Below are 16843 nucleotides of genomic sequence, written 5' to 3' on the forward strand. Positions count from 1 at the left end.
AAATTGACCCTCTTAGGCGATTTTTCAGTCACTGTATCAATGGTAATGAAGTTAGCAGAGATTTCTTTTGTTTCTCTCAGGAACGTAAGAGAATGAACTATTCGAGTTTCTCTGTAACATCTATTCGCCACGCTTTGAGAATCTTACAACGAGTTGCATAAAATATTTTAAATTTAATATGTTATTAATTTTATAATACCATATAATACTCAGCACAACTAGAGACAGCATATTGATAAATGGACCATTACTTAATTAACATTATGTGTAATTTGGCTTTAGGATTGTTGAAATAACAAGTAGCAAATATGTTATATCTAACGCACTCTAAGAATAATAACTATACACAAGGTATACAAAAGGTTATTCATTATTTCCTTCATTATCATTAACTCATTTACAAGTCCCACTGCTAGGCATGGGTCTACTCTCGGGCGAAGAGTTGGGCCATAGTCCGCCACGTTGGCCCAACGCGGGTTGGGAACTAAGCAGGGTTGTGAACCTTCTTCGATGAGCAGGCTTCATCACGATGTTTTCATTCACCGAAAAGCTCTTGGTAAAATTCAATTAAATTTCGCACATAAATTAAGGTGCGAGCCGGATTCGAACCCACGGTCTCTGCTTGAGAGGCGGTTAGTCAAACCATTACGCTACCACTGCTTATTTTATTTACTTATGTCATCTTTTTTTATGTCATCATTATTAAATAATAATAATAATAATAAAACTTACATGTATGGTATACAAGGTGGTTGTGTTTCAGCCAACGCCAGTCGGTACGCGCGGAAAGAGGATGATGAGTCGATGATAGCGCAATGATCAAGGAGCGCATCGTCGATGGCCCGAGGCCAGCCCAGTCTTCGCACTGGAGGTGAATCCAAGGCTGACACGAGAGCCAGGTAAGAGTTGAAGTTATTCATCTTGCGTAACGCCTTCATTACTTTTAGGAATTTACTGGCGTATTTCTCTCGTTCTTTGGCTTCATCCTGTAACATTTATTTAATTATAATGTTAATATTGTTTAGTATAATGCTAATTCCAAAAGCAAAGTATTCATTCAATTGAAGTAATAAAGTACAGCACATTTATACACATATGCTTGATAATAATGCAATTACCTGTTCCAATATCCTTGACCTTGCCCAATAGCTCATCTTATTAAAATGCTCCGTAAAACGGGTAAGATTTGGCGAGCTCTCTTCAGATTGGTCTCGTGGCCACGACAGCACCTCTGCGGTAGTAATTCGCACAAACAATGCTGCGTCTAACAGCGTCATTTGTTCCGCTAGGTCTGTGGCTTTGAAGTCTAGAAGGGTGTCGCGCCGCAGGGACACTGCTCCGTAGCATGGTGTTTCGTATTCGTAACGGTGGTTTGACTGAAAATATAATAACGAAATTTATATTTTGTTAACTGAAAACTGTAGAGAAAATAGTATCAGAATAAATAGCAAAATAACTTCTACAAAAATATTAAACGAATATAGTATAATGCGTTACACATATGCAAAGGTTAAATTAATCAATAAAGGTTTGATTTAAATTTCAATGAATAAAAGATAAATAAAAATATTTACCTGTTGGAAATGTATTTGCTTCTGTTTGTCGACTAGAATCTGTCTGAGCGCCTTGGCAATCGGTAGTTCTTCCACCTCCACCAACCAATAGATGAACTTCATTATTTCTTGCATCAGTGGTTGGTCTAAGTCGGACATGCTATAAAAAAACATACTTTGTTTAAACAAGTTGTTTTTATTTTAAATATTTTATTGATTTGATATTCAATTATTTTTTTTTGTGAAATAGCTCCACTAGTTTGTTGTAATCATTAATACAAAGATCGAACACTCAGAAAAAATTCCTTCGATCCAGTTGGATCCGACCAGACCAAGTTGTTTTTATGTTAGTTAGAATGTAGTTATGTCAATCTGTTTAGATCTAGTTTTAATGACTTCAATGCAGTATAACATAGCTTTATAATGTGGAAAACTCCCAGAAATTATGATTTCGATTTTACGCAATTCTACCTTATCATACAATCACATGTGGTACTTACGTAAGATCAGCCACAACTCTAGTCAACAGGCTAAGCGTGGATCTCAGCTCGTGCGGCCGCGGGCGGAAATGATGCGCTCTTCTCACAAGCCGTGCAACCAGACCGCTCGGCGACACCCACGTACGGTAAGTCGCCAGAAACGCCTCCTGGTACGCAAAATCTGCGCACACACCACTAAGTATTACTATATAGTTACGTGTCATTTTATAGGAATCAAGCGTCAGTAAACAGAATAGGCTGTGACTTTATATATATTGAAACTTTAGGTTCACATAAACCGGCAAACTAAAGGTCAAAAAAAACAATCGTGTTTATGGTCAACTTGTATTACATTGCGTCCGCATCTATTCTGTTACTCGTCAATGGCAAAGGCATCCCGTAATGATTCAGTTCACTTTACATCAACTGTTTTATCAAGTGGTTAAAAATGACTGTTATACGGGAATTTTAAGCATAAAGCATGAATTAAAAAAATGCCAAGTAATACTAAATATGGAAATAATATATTTTTTAAGTACTATAATTTACGACTTCTTTGTAAAATACACAAAAGTAACAAGAGTTAGATTTTTCCCTTTCAAAATTATAAATTCAAATACGTATACCTAGTAAATTATTTTTGCGACATCCGTTAGTCACTTTAACATAAATAAAGTCAGGCAGTCCAACGTTAACCATAAATAAAAGATATTACACTTATATGTATATAAGAAGCATGTTTCTTATTTAACGCTACAAAGGTTATTGTTGGTGTTATTTTAGCGTCAAACACAACAAACGTTACATGCTAAGAACATCCAAGCAACAGCAAAGCGTTAGTTAATTAATAAGAAGAAAAACCAGAGAACGTGTGCCCGAATTGTACAATGATTCAATCACTTACACTCGTCCGTTTCTGTAAAGTGAAAGCATGAAAGTTTTATGGTTAGATGCGATGGAACAAGAAGATTACAAAGTTACAGTAAAAACCGACAAACTTTAACCATTTTCATTCCCATGGCCTTCGATAGAGGATTATCTGACTAATGACTCAACATACCAATTCCATTACACGTCTTTTTAAACTAATCATACTATCCTTATATATTATCATTATATCCTTATTCCCCGATAGATAGGGGTAAGGTAAAACGTCACAGCAGCATCAATTAAATATCTCGTGTAATGGAATTGGCATTATTAACCCGAAACGTACACTATGATGATAGACCGACAATTACTGATGAACAATAGTTTGCTATCACAAAAACGAGTTTGAATGATTTATAATAGGATGAGAATTTGAACGGCAAAGACTGAAAGGGGTAACTGTTTGATCTAGCTGTATACAAGAGTGTATACAATATAAGAATATTACTATTACGTATAGTAATATTCTTAAGGTCGATGACCTCGCAACGGTCCGCACTGTGACCGCTGAACAAGAAGGTCCTGGGTTTTGTAGTGTTCTTCTCGGTTAGGGCCCCAATTTGGGAAATAGACATTTCTGAATTAGTTCTGGTCTGGGTGCTCTGAGTAGTGGCTCGGAGTGAATTAGATTACTCTGATACTCGTAGCAAAGGGTGTGATTGCTTGGTGCAATATTAGTTTTATTATAGGTTTCTTTAATTGATATTCCGTCCTTCGAGTATTGACTGTTGAAACAAATTCCACTAATTATTCGTCAAAAGTATGGGTATATGTGACCATAATATTACGACGTAATAACAGTAAGGGAAAATTTTAATTCGAAACGCATGCATATACGACAGAATTTAACAATGTTTATTTTTTCGCTTACAGATATCGAAACGTTTTGAACGGTACATTGTACGAGTAAATTCCATAATATACGCACACATTTTGTGTTCAATTTTGCACGCACGGAATCGCCTATAAAGCTTACTTCTTTCAGCCCCAGATCAGAAAACACATAATCACAACTTATGTAAATGCCTGAAATGTTTTACGAAAGAAAAAACCGAAAGCCATTTTTGTGATAACATTTTCTTACAATTATAAAACCAAATACCCATTTTAAATTATCAATAATAATTACCTTTGGTAGCTTTAGTAGCGAGTACAATAAGTGCATCAGGATTCCCTCCCCGCACTTCAGGGCCATCTTTACTTGGTGCTTTGAGGAGTAACCACTGGCTGATATCAGTTTGAAGAATAATATCATCAGGATCGGCGGGAGTTGAATTGGTTTTGTTTTCTGATATATCTATATATGTTGGTCCTGAACTGCTTTCACTTTTCTGTTGATAGAAAAAAATTGACATTAAGTATTTTTGTAAATTTTTTTATCCATGTGCCACAAGTATTTTATTAAGTTATACAATGAGAGGAGTCAGTAACGTTAGTCGTATATGACTCGGTCAGGCGGAATTAAGTATTACTTTTAAGCCTTATAGGATCAAGAGCTTTCCCGTTTTAAAAAGCCTTTTAACGCCTTAAGGATCACAATAAAATATTTATACAGAAAAAAAAACGTAAGGATCGCTTTTAAACTCTTTTGCCTTTTATTTTATATATACCTATGAATTCAATAAAATACATCTACTGTAGCGCAAATAATCTTGTAATTTTATATTATATTATGTATTATTGTTTTATTTCCTCGTAGTTGAAAGGGAAAAGTAGGGTGTGTAAGTTCGGTTCTAAAACCCATTTAACACTCCAAACAAACGCCACTCTCGAGTAGCTCGTACGGCTATATATCTCGTGTTTAATGGAGCCACTTACATGGTTATTGGACAATCTAATTTTTTTTTGTTAGCCTCTTATGTCCCACTGCCGAGTAAAAGCCTCTCATAAATATATCATTATTTTAGTTCGTAGTAGTTAAATATAACATTTTTGTTCATGACGTCACTTTTCAAGTCCGTTTACGCTCAGAATGCAGCAGGTAATTGCTATATAACACAACTCTGTAACTGGTCATTGTTAATGCTATTTAAATAAAATAACGTAATTAGTCCAACCTGAGAAGGTACTGGTGAAGGTGTAGGTGGTTGTTGAACAAGCATTTCCAATTCATCTTCAAGTGGAAACTTGCCTGGTGTCGCAGATCTCGTGAGTGAATCGTCCGAGTTCTGAAATACAAGTGTTACAATAATAAGGCAACTGATATATCAGGTTATAACATGGTAACAAAGCTGTATTGACCCATTTTAGTTCCATAGTGGACACAAGCGGTAAGACGAAGGTAATAGATTGAATTTTAGTTGACGCTCTTTATGTAGTCATTCTATGTAATTAATTTTTGACTAAAGCAGTAGTCCACTTTGTTACACGCAGAGCAATAAAATGCCATACAAACAGAATATACCGTAAGTATAACATGAATACTGACCACATTGTGAAGCACAGTTTCATCAGCTGAACTATTATGCGAATGTGGCCGCGGCGATGGCGACGGTGATGGTGGTGGCAAAAGCTCGTTGCTAGAGTTCATCTGAACCTGCTTGTTTTTGCTCATCTTAGGTGGTAACGCAGGTGGCACTTCGGGGGGCACCGGACTCGTGCCACTCGAAGTCGTTATGTTCACACTGTCTTCTGAACCACTGGAAGTAAAAAAATGTTTTGTTAGGTGTATTTTTATTGGTATATAAGGGACATTTCATTAAATATTGTGACGCCTCACGCCTTGTGAAAAAAAAATTGTGTAGCTTGGGATTTTTTGTGAACAAAACGGACACATTAGAGAAAGATAGATTTAAATTTTGAGCGGCTGTTGCAAGACATTTCACGTCTAGTTAATGTAGATCAATGTACAAGAGCACCGTACAGCGGGGAAAACGGTTGCATCTCAATCGACAGTCGTCGATTAAAGTCCCTGTACCATGATGTACCTATGACTAACTCCCGAAATCTTTTAAAAAACGATTTGATTTGTGATTTTTTTTAAGATTCACATTTGACACGTTTGGATATACGTAGTAAAATGGTTTTACTCACCTAAATGGAGGAGTACCCAGATGATGCAGTGTCAATGATTGGGCAATGGACCGTTGAACTTGTTGTCTTTGCACGGTCAAGCCGCCTCCAGACGCATGTTGGGCGCTTAAATGTAACGTTAGAAACATTATTAAACAAATTAAGTCAAATAATAAAATTAAAGTAACGATCTTAGACGAGTATTAATTTAACAATGACGCTATTTTAATGCAAATAAAGTATTTATATACTTAACGCTGTGAATAATTGAATATAAAGCGTCAAAAACAATTACGTACCTATTCTTACTGCAATAAATTACGATAATAATTAGCCGCCTTTCGCGCGTCATTTATGTTCTGATAAATCCCTAGTGGACTGAGCATAAATCGATCATTTCTTGTGTGCATGTATAATATTTTTATGTACCCTATTTTTTTTAACTAGACTAAATACAGGTTGGAACGGAATAGCCGACAAAGCCGACAACATCACGTTAATAACCCTACATACATGAGTTTTATTTACATGAAATGTAAAATCAGAGCAATTGAAAAATGTTCGTCCAGATTTAAACCTTTCGCTGTGCAACTAACCTAAGAGAATCAATGGTGTTAGTACATCTACTGCCCCACAGACGGCGTTCGCGTCATTGGCACTCGCAGAAGAAATAAAAGTGTTTAATAGGTAATAACATTGAACTTACTTTAAAATAAAAGGATGTTCGATTTGTCCACGTCACCTTTATTCCTGCAGACATTCCAGACACATTCCTGTGTGGGCCAGACACATGCCAATGTGGGTTTCCACACAAACACACTAATACAATTGACTTGCTTAACACAAACGCTACTTAATAACGGCACTATTCCAATAAGTTGCTGTCATCACCCAAAAATTAATAAGTAAACGTTGTTTTGTGTTGTAAACACAAGAAAAACATGAGACCACGAGTTACCATACAACCAGGCATTTTGAACTAATTTATGAATGAAAAAGTGTTGCCAACTAGACTAAAGCAAATATCAGTAAACAGAAGGTCCATTTAATTGGCCAGAACTTTATGGTCACAGTACAGACAAAAGACTCCTGAATACTATAATAAAAATAATATTAAATATCGAGTTCTTAGGTTTTCGCGATTGTTACACATAGGAAATGAAACTATTTTTCCGGATTTAAATCGCGTATATTTGTTTTTTTGTTGACTGACAGTCAACCGTGACCATGGGACCTGTAAAGGGCCCGAAACGTCGGTTTGTTTGAAAAAACAAATATACGCGATTTAAATCCGGAAAAATAGTTTCATTTCCTAAATAATATTAAATTTTAAACGAACGAAATTTTTTGTCGCTAGAAATAAAAGTCGCTTTTGATGTCATTATGTCCCTTTATGTGACAAAGTCGCCTAGTTGGCAACACTGCATAGAGATGGGCGCGGCGGCGTACGCGTCGGATATCGTTGATATCCGACGCTCACGTTCGTATCGTTGATATTTAATAAAATATCTAAATGTTAATTTTAAAAAGACAATTATGATAAAGAAACAGGTTTCGCAACAATCGTATTGTCTGGTGTAAGTACCATGAGCAACAATTCAAGTAAAGGTAAGTTAAATGCAGGTCGTTGAATGAATTGTAATAAATAATCAAATTTAGAAATGTGATAATCGATACTCAAAAATAAGAAAACGAACCGTGGAGGTGGTCTGCAGATCTCCAAGAACCGATTTGTTTATTTTTACATTACATTTATTAAAATTTCAACTACTCAGCTCTAGTTAACAGAAAATTTAGTTTTAAATTTTGATCTCATTAAAATGAACTTTTCGTTTTAAAGTTAGTAAATTCTTGTAGTGTAAATTAAAAGTATTTCCAAATGCGTTCAAAAATAGACTAGTACAAAAAACGATCGCCTGATTATGCTACCAAAAACAGATAACAGGTATCAAGTGTGCATCTGTAAGCGGTGATAAGTGACGTGATTGGCTGCACTAATTTACTATTTTACGTTAGGTACGGATTAAGGGTTACGAGACTATTGTAATTTGAGTACTTGACGCATGTTGTAGAACGTGTTTACTTAATTTAATTATGTTTATTTAAGTTAGTCTAATCTTATGACGCAGACTATATGAGTTGAACTCCTGACAGAGTTATTTAGAAAACTTTACTGTTCTTAAGTTGTTGAAGGTAGTTTATGACAACGCATCGTTTAAAAACAACATGTCTCCCGAAGGTTCTACGAGAGGTGCATTTTTTCGATAAATGTAAATAATAAAATACCCGCACAATTAATTCATCATTCACATGATGATTGATCAAAGGAAGTGATTGATCAAAGAAAGCGAATGATGGGGTGCTGATCAACGACGGAGGTCAACGACCTATTAAATTACAAAGATTTGGTCCTGAGTACCTCTCGGTAGTTGCCTCCAACAGCTGTCTGTAGAGTTGACAACACAGACTTTTCAAGCAAATCTTTATCATTCAATGATTCGGAAACTATTACACTTAAGAGCAAAAAGACTTTCAGTACAATTAAGTACATAATTAAGACTCTTCACAGTTTTCGGCTTTGTCGGTCGTTCTGTTCCACCCTGTATATATTGATTGGTTTCCGCGATTGTTACACAAAAAAATTAAACCGTTTTTCGGATCGAAATCGCGTATATTTGTTTTTCCAATCAAACAAACAACTTTTGTAACTATAGTGAAAAATAAGGGTGTTTGGCATTAATACTAGACATAACTGGTTGATAACTTTACCTTCTAGCCTACCAGTCAGCCGTGATCTTGGGAACTATAAAGACCCTGAAACGTTGGTTTGCTTAAAAAAAACAAATATACGCGATTTCGATCCGAAAAAATAGTTCCATTTCCTAGATTCAATATAATTTTGGAAATCTATAAACATACAAAATAATTGATATTGCGGAACTGTCAACATACCTGGCCAAATTATAAGTATGTATGGAGTGTCGGAACATGTCGGGGGGCGCAGTAGTGTTGTTCGGCGGATGACTGCAATTTCCGAACATCTCCATGTATGCCATAACTGCACAGAAAAGTCAAGTAAATGTTACATGTAAACAAATGCTATGTTTCAACGGTCTTTAAACTGAAAACTCACACTCAAAACTAGATGTCAAAGTAATTTGAGTCACTTTGGTGTAAAAAAATTGTCTTTCCATTTGTCCGATTTTCCTAAAAAGCAAAGCGCTATAACAATTGAAAACCTGATTTAAGGGATATGTCACAGAATATTACTTATATTTTAGTTCTATATGTATAGTCAGATTGTAAATAAAGGAGAATGAGTCTTTGTAAAGGAGTGGAAAACCACGAATACAAACTAAACAACGAGAGCACAATGATCGGTAATGAAGCGCTAACAACATCAAATCATCCCAAGCGATAATTGAACAACTCCGTTGTTGTTACCCACAGTTTTGCTGAAGCCTGTACAGTAACGTTTGTGAGTAAGTGACATGACATGAAGCAAGCTAGAGCTAAAACTTTAATGGTGACATTGTGAAAGCGATTAATTAGATTTTGTCAATGAGGTTGATGTAGAAAAAATATATATTCTGAATATAAGGCAAGTACCAAGTCATTGGCATTAGCAAGTGCCCTATTCAGGTCGCCATAACCACAATCAAGTTTAACATATTCAAAATACAATCAAGTAAAATTTACCTGTAAATCATATAATTAGTGTAGTCACTCCATTTGACTCACATACATTTCATATCGTAGTGTTTTGTTGTATACGTAATGCTCTTGAAGAGAAATGTTACACAGGTATGTACGTAGCGTTAAAGCGATAGTCTACGCAAAAATTGTCATACTATACGTACTTTTCATTACAATACAATGTATTACGTACGCTAATTAGGCGTAAGTTATTATCGCTGGCATTTAATCAATGCGCAGGTTGTTCTGACGCACTGACTTCTAATTAACCGCTTCGATTTGTTGATTTGCACAATTGCACAATTTGCAAAATGACCAAAGACGCACAAAAAGCAATGATCCTATTTAAATAAAGATCAAAATCAAAACTAGAATGGCCTAAACTGTGACAAACGTCCTTTTGTGATCCGAGTAAGTCCATTGTAATTAATGCCTAAAACGCTTTTTTTTGTCAAGCGTGTTTGGCTCCGTATACGTACATACTGTGAGAAAGGTTTTCATAAACATGCCGCATGGATATCACGGTCAGTACCTGAACGCATGATATTTTCGGCGACACGGGCTGAAAGCGGCAAGTGTGACTGATACCGTACGAGGTCAGGTGCCCCTTAAGAGGTATTGGTTTAATTCAAGGTAATCCTGTAGATCATTTAGCATGTTTGTATAAGGACTCTCACACCATATACTTAGTTACATCAAAATTAGGCCGTTCTATCGTTTTAAACTCAGCAAAATAATCCTAGATGTCAATTTATAGCTCCAGCTAGTCTTTTTGTTTGGAGTGAACGTAATAGGCAGTTTGTACAAGGCATTTGGTTTAACTCATGCAACCCACTCACCACTGTACGCGACGTTTTGGAACACTGCACCACGGCACCGATATAACAGACAAACATGCAGATAAATAAGAATAATCCTTATTACCCCTTCATGATCTCCGTATTAACCCATATTATAGTCAAAATGACTACCCAGTGCATAAAACCTCAACAATGGAACCAAGTGTTTTCTGTCTTAAAAGGTTTAGTAACATTCAACATAAATTAAAAGTAAAAAGTCGTTAAATTTAAACAAATACATAAGTTGATGCCTTTAATTAATTTTGTAGCCAACCACAGATGGCCTTCAATCAGACAGTAAAATAAAGACATACTTCATTCAAATGTTAATGAGACACTAAGTCTTATAGTGTATTAAATTAAATTTCCCACAAAGAAGACCTTTATACACCTTATATAATGTAGACATAAATAGAAACAACACAGAGATAACACAATAAACATTAAACAGTGAAAGACCCTTATACAACTTTATATAATGCACACAATGCCGTTTGTAGGTATAATATGTAATTAGTTTAAAGCAATTCTTTGCTAAGATCTGATAAGCAAAGAATGCTTTGTTTACTTCGTAAGTAACAATATCATTTGTAATAAGGCGTATAGTGTCTTTAATTGTACTCTATTGGACAGTATTGTCTAGAAATGTGTCTAAGTGGTTGGAAAATGATAGTCTGATTTCAACACAAATAAATGAGTATTGCGGGACTTCTCAAGAATGATAGAACAAATATTCATTGAAAGTTACTACTTCAGACGATACCAGAAGTTAGAGCCTCTATTCAGGAATCATTACATAATCACAAATGGACATAATGGTCAACTTTTGTACTATCAGCAAATTTGAAGACTACCCAATCCCAAAAAACAGTTTAGTTTGCAAGTGGAGATTTTTTTTGCACACAGTCATAGCCTCGCACTAGGGAAACTCGACATCGCGGGTGCCTCCACGGGTGTGTCCACACATAACAAGCACAAATTACACCCAAACCCACGGGAGAAATAGTTGTAGGTCATACAAATATTTCTCCCGACTCGGGAATCGAACCCGGAATCTCTGCGTGGCAGACCAGCATGGTAACCCTTCGGCCACGGAGGCAGTTATTAAGTAGGTTGGTATTAAGACTGTAGCAGCCCTCTCCCTTTGATCCTTTTTTTGTGAAAACCTTTTGTTTATAATAAAAATATGATCAGGCTCTAACTCTATTGATTGACAAGAACAAGCAAGCTGTTGACCACTGTCGCCTGCACGCCAAATGAATACGATACGACGACGACGTTAAGGTGGTAACGAGTCTACTTTGATGATAGTACATAGCACTCAAACCCGGTAAATAGATCAGTGCACCTCAGGCTCAGCTTTTCTTGAATAAAAGCTACAAGTGTAGTAATAGTAATGCATATTTACAGTATTCGTATAGGTATATTTTTTTGTATAGAGTAAGCGTAATATGTTTAAAGATGTGGAAATAACAATATTGATACTGACTGTGTTTCTTTTTGAGCGGCAGCGGCGGTGGCCGCGGCGGATGGTGGTCCGCTAGCGTGTGTGGTCGCGCGTCGCCATGAAGCGAACACACTGGGCTTTGTCTGTAAATCATAATAGAATTTTAACTAAACTGACAAGTAATTTCCATTTACTACTAAACTAATTTCTAACTATCATAGGTAACCACATCAGAAAGCCACAAGGTACAGTCCCATATCATTCTACATAAGTTTTGTTTATAGTGCCCCTCCCTATCAACCTGTTGGTTATACGGGAAGGGCACTATGATCTGTGCGAGCGAGCTCTCACAGGGACCATCGTGGTCAGGTTCTAACCCCGGATCAGCACGTTTGCACGTACTTCATCCGGTTCTCTGTAAGGCTAGTGCCTTAGGTGAGCCGCCCTGGGTGCAAGTACAGCACCCTCCCTATTTTCCAGATAAGTACCGGAGACTGCAGACACGCTCCCTTCCCGTCGCGCTCCGCACGATTAACGGTTGCCACCGCTGAGCGGCCGACTCTAAGCCGACTACCAAATCTCCTCATTGGTGGCGGAGCTGTAAGGCACGCTCACTTCCCGACGCCGAATGAACGGCGTCTCTCCAGTTTCCAAATACCTACGCGGCCGGAGGGACCGGAAGATGTCTAGCTAGCTATATCGTGAAGACGTATAACTGGCGGAGGGCTTGGCCTGGAAGCCCGCCGTACCCTCGTCTTGCCGTCGAGCCCGTAGTCTCTCCGGAAAACCCTATCTCTCGGGTCGGTAGATAGCCACAAGATATAGTGATAAACCGCATGAAACCAACAACCCCCTCCAACACACATCACAAATAACACTCAATAAATTTAAAACGGCTAACAAGTTTTGCTAAAGTAATAAAAATAAATATAAACAACAAACATTTCATCGTTTGAATAAAAAAAACATAAACCAAATAATAGAAATATTATGTATGTTCAGAATGCATAACGTAAACAGTGTCTTGAAAAAGGAAAACTTCGCGGCAACTCCACTCGCCCGGAACTAAGCAATCCCCACAAAACAAATGCGGTAGAAATTCATAACCATTTACAGACAGACATTCACCATTAGCAAAAAATAACTTTAGACTAGGTCTAACTTTAATTAGCCTTGACTTCAAAGTTACGTTGAGATCTCGAGGTTTTATGGTGTAATCGGTATTCACTAGACCAATATAAAATGGTCTGTTGATTTCCGAAAAAATAAAAATAAAAGCAAACACAGTGTTTAGATTACTCACTACACTTGGTTAATTTAAACTAATATTTGGTTAAAAGTTATAATAATGAACGAACGATTTTAAAAGCAACTGTCACAGGTCAAGTTTAATTGGCATAGTGGTATTGTAGTCACCTGATTTCGACACTAGGGAAGTGTTGCTGAACGTCGGCGCGAATGTTCCGCCGCGTTTTCACCGGCAACTCGGGCGGCGTCAGGCTGTCGTCTGACGTTATACTGGCCAGTCTGTAAAACAAAAAGTGTTGTTACGAAAATAAACTAAACTTTACGCGTTATGTCAGTCGCCCTTGACTAAATCTGCCGGACGGATTAGCAACTATATTAAACTGACTTTGTTATTAGTAAGTGTTAATTATTACTGTTTTTTGCAATGTTATTCGTCAATACGGGCGAATAGAGTAATTTTCTTTAATGATATTTACTGTCAAATTATCAATAACATCAACCTTGCAACTTCTGATTTGACAATTTATTCTAGAGACCCTCGTAAAGGTAGCTATCACTTCTACATTAATATATACAGTTTTAATATTAAAGTTTGATTAAAATTGTGAATAATCACCATCACTTAGCCCCGTCATAAGCTTTCTAATTTTTAACTGAACCAGTAGGGCTAGCACGACAGGGCGCGACTTGACCGAGAGCGACATAAAGCGCGAGATGCTGCTATTCTCGCATAGAGATATATCGATCTCACGCAATTCTCCCTGTCGTGCTAGTCCTACAGTAATAGAAACCAAAAATAATTTCAGATTGGCGTCTTTTTACGCTTCACCAAGATTACACAGATTCCACTACTTTATAAGCCTATAATACTTCACGAACCTACACAGGACCAATAAGCGGCGTAGTGACGGGACGAACAAGTCATGCGCCTGGTAGTAAGCGACTCGTCGACACGGCAGCAGAAATAGGTAAGGTGGCAGTACTTCCCTGGACGAACTCTTTCACAAGGAGTTCTATTGCTATTAAATTTAAAAAATATATCACCCTCATCTAACATGGCCTCATGTCCTCAAATTGCAATCTAATATACACTAGGACTCAAGCTGCCTATTTTCTGGATATGGGGTGGTACTCTAGTTGACTGCACATATTGTAATATTATTAATAACATGGTTTTAAACTTTCACTGTTGTTCTATTGCAGCTCATGTAAAGAAACTTCACAAAAAGGTACAGTGTTATTTACAAAAGCAGTGTAAGCTTAGTTGGGACAATATTTGCTTTCTATGTAGAAGGTCCTAAGTACCATTCCGACAGAGGCACTTGTACCAGTCTAGATATTTTCGCATTGTATACATTAATTTTGCACCGTGAACGAAAACGATGAAATCTGCATATTAGAGAAGGTTCATAAAACTCTGAAAGGACGTTTTTGATATCCAACGCCAAACTTGATGGCCTATGACCTAAAGTATCTCTTTAGACCCGTGCTCGGTTGTGGTTCGCATATAGAATGATATAGGTTGCATATTGGTTGCAAGGTAGCATATAAGTCGCATATGGGTTGATGACAATGAATGTCTACACAAGGACTGAAGAAACTACCGGGAAGTAGTTGTTGTGTCTGTCGCAGATATTAGAGCTAAACCCAAAAGTATAGGGTTTTTCAATAAGAACTTTGTTTTTTAAATCAAAATAAAACAATAAATTTGGATGACAATGATTCAAATTTTTATTGTATTAATAAAAGTAAGGTTTGGCAATTATTAATGAAAAATGATATCTGATAAATGTCCACCACGACCACAGTTACAGATGTCGATTCTTTCCATAAAGTTTTTAATCACTTTTTGAGAAAATGGTGGGTCTATTTGGTTAATCACTTCAAAAATTGTGAGTTTTAAGGCTGCAATCAATTCGATTGGCTCCGTATAGACTCTGTCTTTAACATAACCCCATAAAAAATAATCCAGCGGTGTTAAATCATATGATCGAGCTGGCTACTTAACGGCTGAATTTCGTGAAATTATCGGGAAATTTGGTTTGCAATAAATTAATTCATTGTTTCGGTGGCAATGTGACTTGTGCCGTTGGCATTGGGCCGTTTTTTTTTCGAAAATTCGGCTGGAAATGCGGTAACGGTGAATGGATCACGCTATCGCGAGATGTTAACAACTCAATTTTGGCCTAGCATTGATGACATGGATATCACTGACATGTGGTTTCAACAAGACGGTGCCACATGTCACACAGCCTATGAGACGATCAATTTATTGCAAACCAAATTTGCTGATCGCGTAATTTCCCGAAATTCAGCTGTTAAATGGCCAGCCAGATCGTGTGATTTAACACCACTGGATTATTTTTTGTGGGGCTATCTTAAGGACAGAGTCTATACGGAGCCAATCGAATCGACTACAGCCTTAAAACTCAAAATCCGTGATGTGATAGCCGAAATAGACCCGACATTTTGCCAAAAAGTGATTAAAAATTTTGATGAAAGAATCGACTTCTGTCAGCGTGGTCGTGGTGGACATTTGCCAGATATCATTTTTCATTCATAATTGCCGAACTTTTCTCTTTGTAATACAATAAAAATTTGAATCATCTTCATCTAAATTTTTTGTTTTATTTTGTTTTAGAAAACAAAGTTCTTGTTGAAAGACCCTTTAGTTCATAATTTCAGTTATAAAACTAATTTGTATTATACTACAAATTTTCTAGGACGATCCCTGTGACACTTCACAAAATTCTCCATAATTTAATTCGTAACCTTGTTACGAAGTCTACTAATTTACGTATATAAAATGCGTGTTTTTATAAGTCTCAACTATTTTTATAAGTCTCGCTTTTAAGTGAATATCTTTTGTTTAAGCAAATACATAACATTAAAGTAAAAATAACACCAAATTAGTGACAAATGCCCAGAGAAACATTTTTTTTCAAAAATGAATTTAAATTTACGACAAGCTTTGTAGGTTACTTCATTAGACTGCATTTGCTACAGATGAGGTATAACGATAAAAAGTTTTCGATAATTTATTAAATAAATATATAACGTCGTGGATAGTGCAAATCCGCGTCAGTAGTATTGGTAAAAGGCGCGTATCTGCACCAAACCAAATTTCACAGGAGACGGACTTAACGTTATTACTTTGTTATTTCAATGGCTACGAGTTTCATTTTTGTACAGAAAGCATTAATTTATGTTGTCTACGGACTGATGACAATAGATTCCCTGTAAATCACGCTAATTTGGTTGCCGATTGTTATTAAATCATAAACAAAGACTGAATTTACATTTAATTTATTTCTTCGGCACCTGTACTAATTCCATAGAAATACCGGATCGGATATCAGAAATAAAATAAATATTATTTATACACAATTCATGGGAGTCCTTTATTTTAAAAACTCAATTGTTATGTTTTTTAAATCCGTAATAATATGCAAGGCTGTATAAGAGAGAACCTTTGCTTCAAAAATCTATCGACTTTACCTCATCCCTGTGAAAACATCAAATGAAGTGTCACAGGGATCATACTAGAAAATTTGTAGTATATAAACAAACTTTGTTTACTTTGTTATTTTGTTTTGTTTGTTCATAATTTCAGTTTTAAACAAACTTCGGTTTTACCCA

The 16843-nt window shown here is 36.4% G+C and overlaps 1 protein-coding gene across 11 annotated transcripts in view; it reads right to left on the bottom strand.

Annotated features, from left to right (window-relative positions):
- The window catches only part of LOC113233351 (guanine nucleotide-releasing factor 2), a 57490-nt gene that overhangs the window by 3965 nt on the left and 36682 nt on the right, over positions 1-16843 (bottom strand). For 8 of the 11 annotated variants that reach the window (XM_026468458.1, XM_026468464.1, XM_026468462.1 and 5 more), the window contains 13 exons: positions 13373-13483; positions 11999-12099; positions 10510-10533; positions 8927-9032; positions 5996-6100; positions 5391-5601; positions 5020-5130; positions 4092-4293; positions 2937-2948; positions 2054-2213; positions 1575-1713; positions 1119-1376; positions 733-986 (listed from right to left, as the gene is read on the bottom strand). In XM_026468458.1, coding sequence (XP_026324243.1) covers positions 733-986; positions 1119-1376; positions 1575-1713; positions 2054-2213; positions 2937-2948; positions 4092-4293; positions 5020-5130; positions 5391-5601; positions 5996-6100; positions 8927-9032; positions 10510-10533; positions 11999-12099; positions 13373-13483 — 1794 coding nt within the window. The remainder of the gene's footprint in view (positions 1-732; positions 987-1118; positions 1377-1574; positions 1714-2053; positions 2214-2936; positions 2949-4091; positions 4294-5019; positions 5131-5390; positions 5602-5995; positions 6101-8926; positions 9033-10509; positions 10534-11998; positions 12100-13372; positions 13484-16843) is intronic. The other 3 variants (XM_026468467.1, XM_026468460.1, XM_026468461.1) reach the window with 2 other exon arrangements.

This window comes from Hyposmocoma kahamanoa, unplaced genomic scaffold, assembly GCF_003589595.1.
Source record: "Hyposmocoma kahamanoa isolate Upper Pololo Valley unplaced genomic scaffold, ASM358959v1 78, whole genome shotgun sequence".
Classification (NCBI taxonomy): Eukaryota; Metazoa; Arthropoda; class Insecta; order Lepidoptera; family Cosmopterigidae; genus Hyposmocoma; species Hyposmocoma kahamanoa.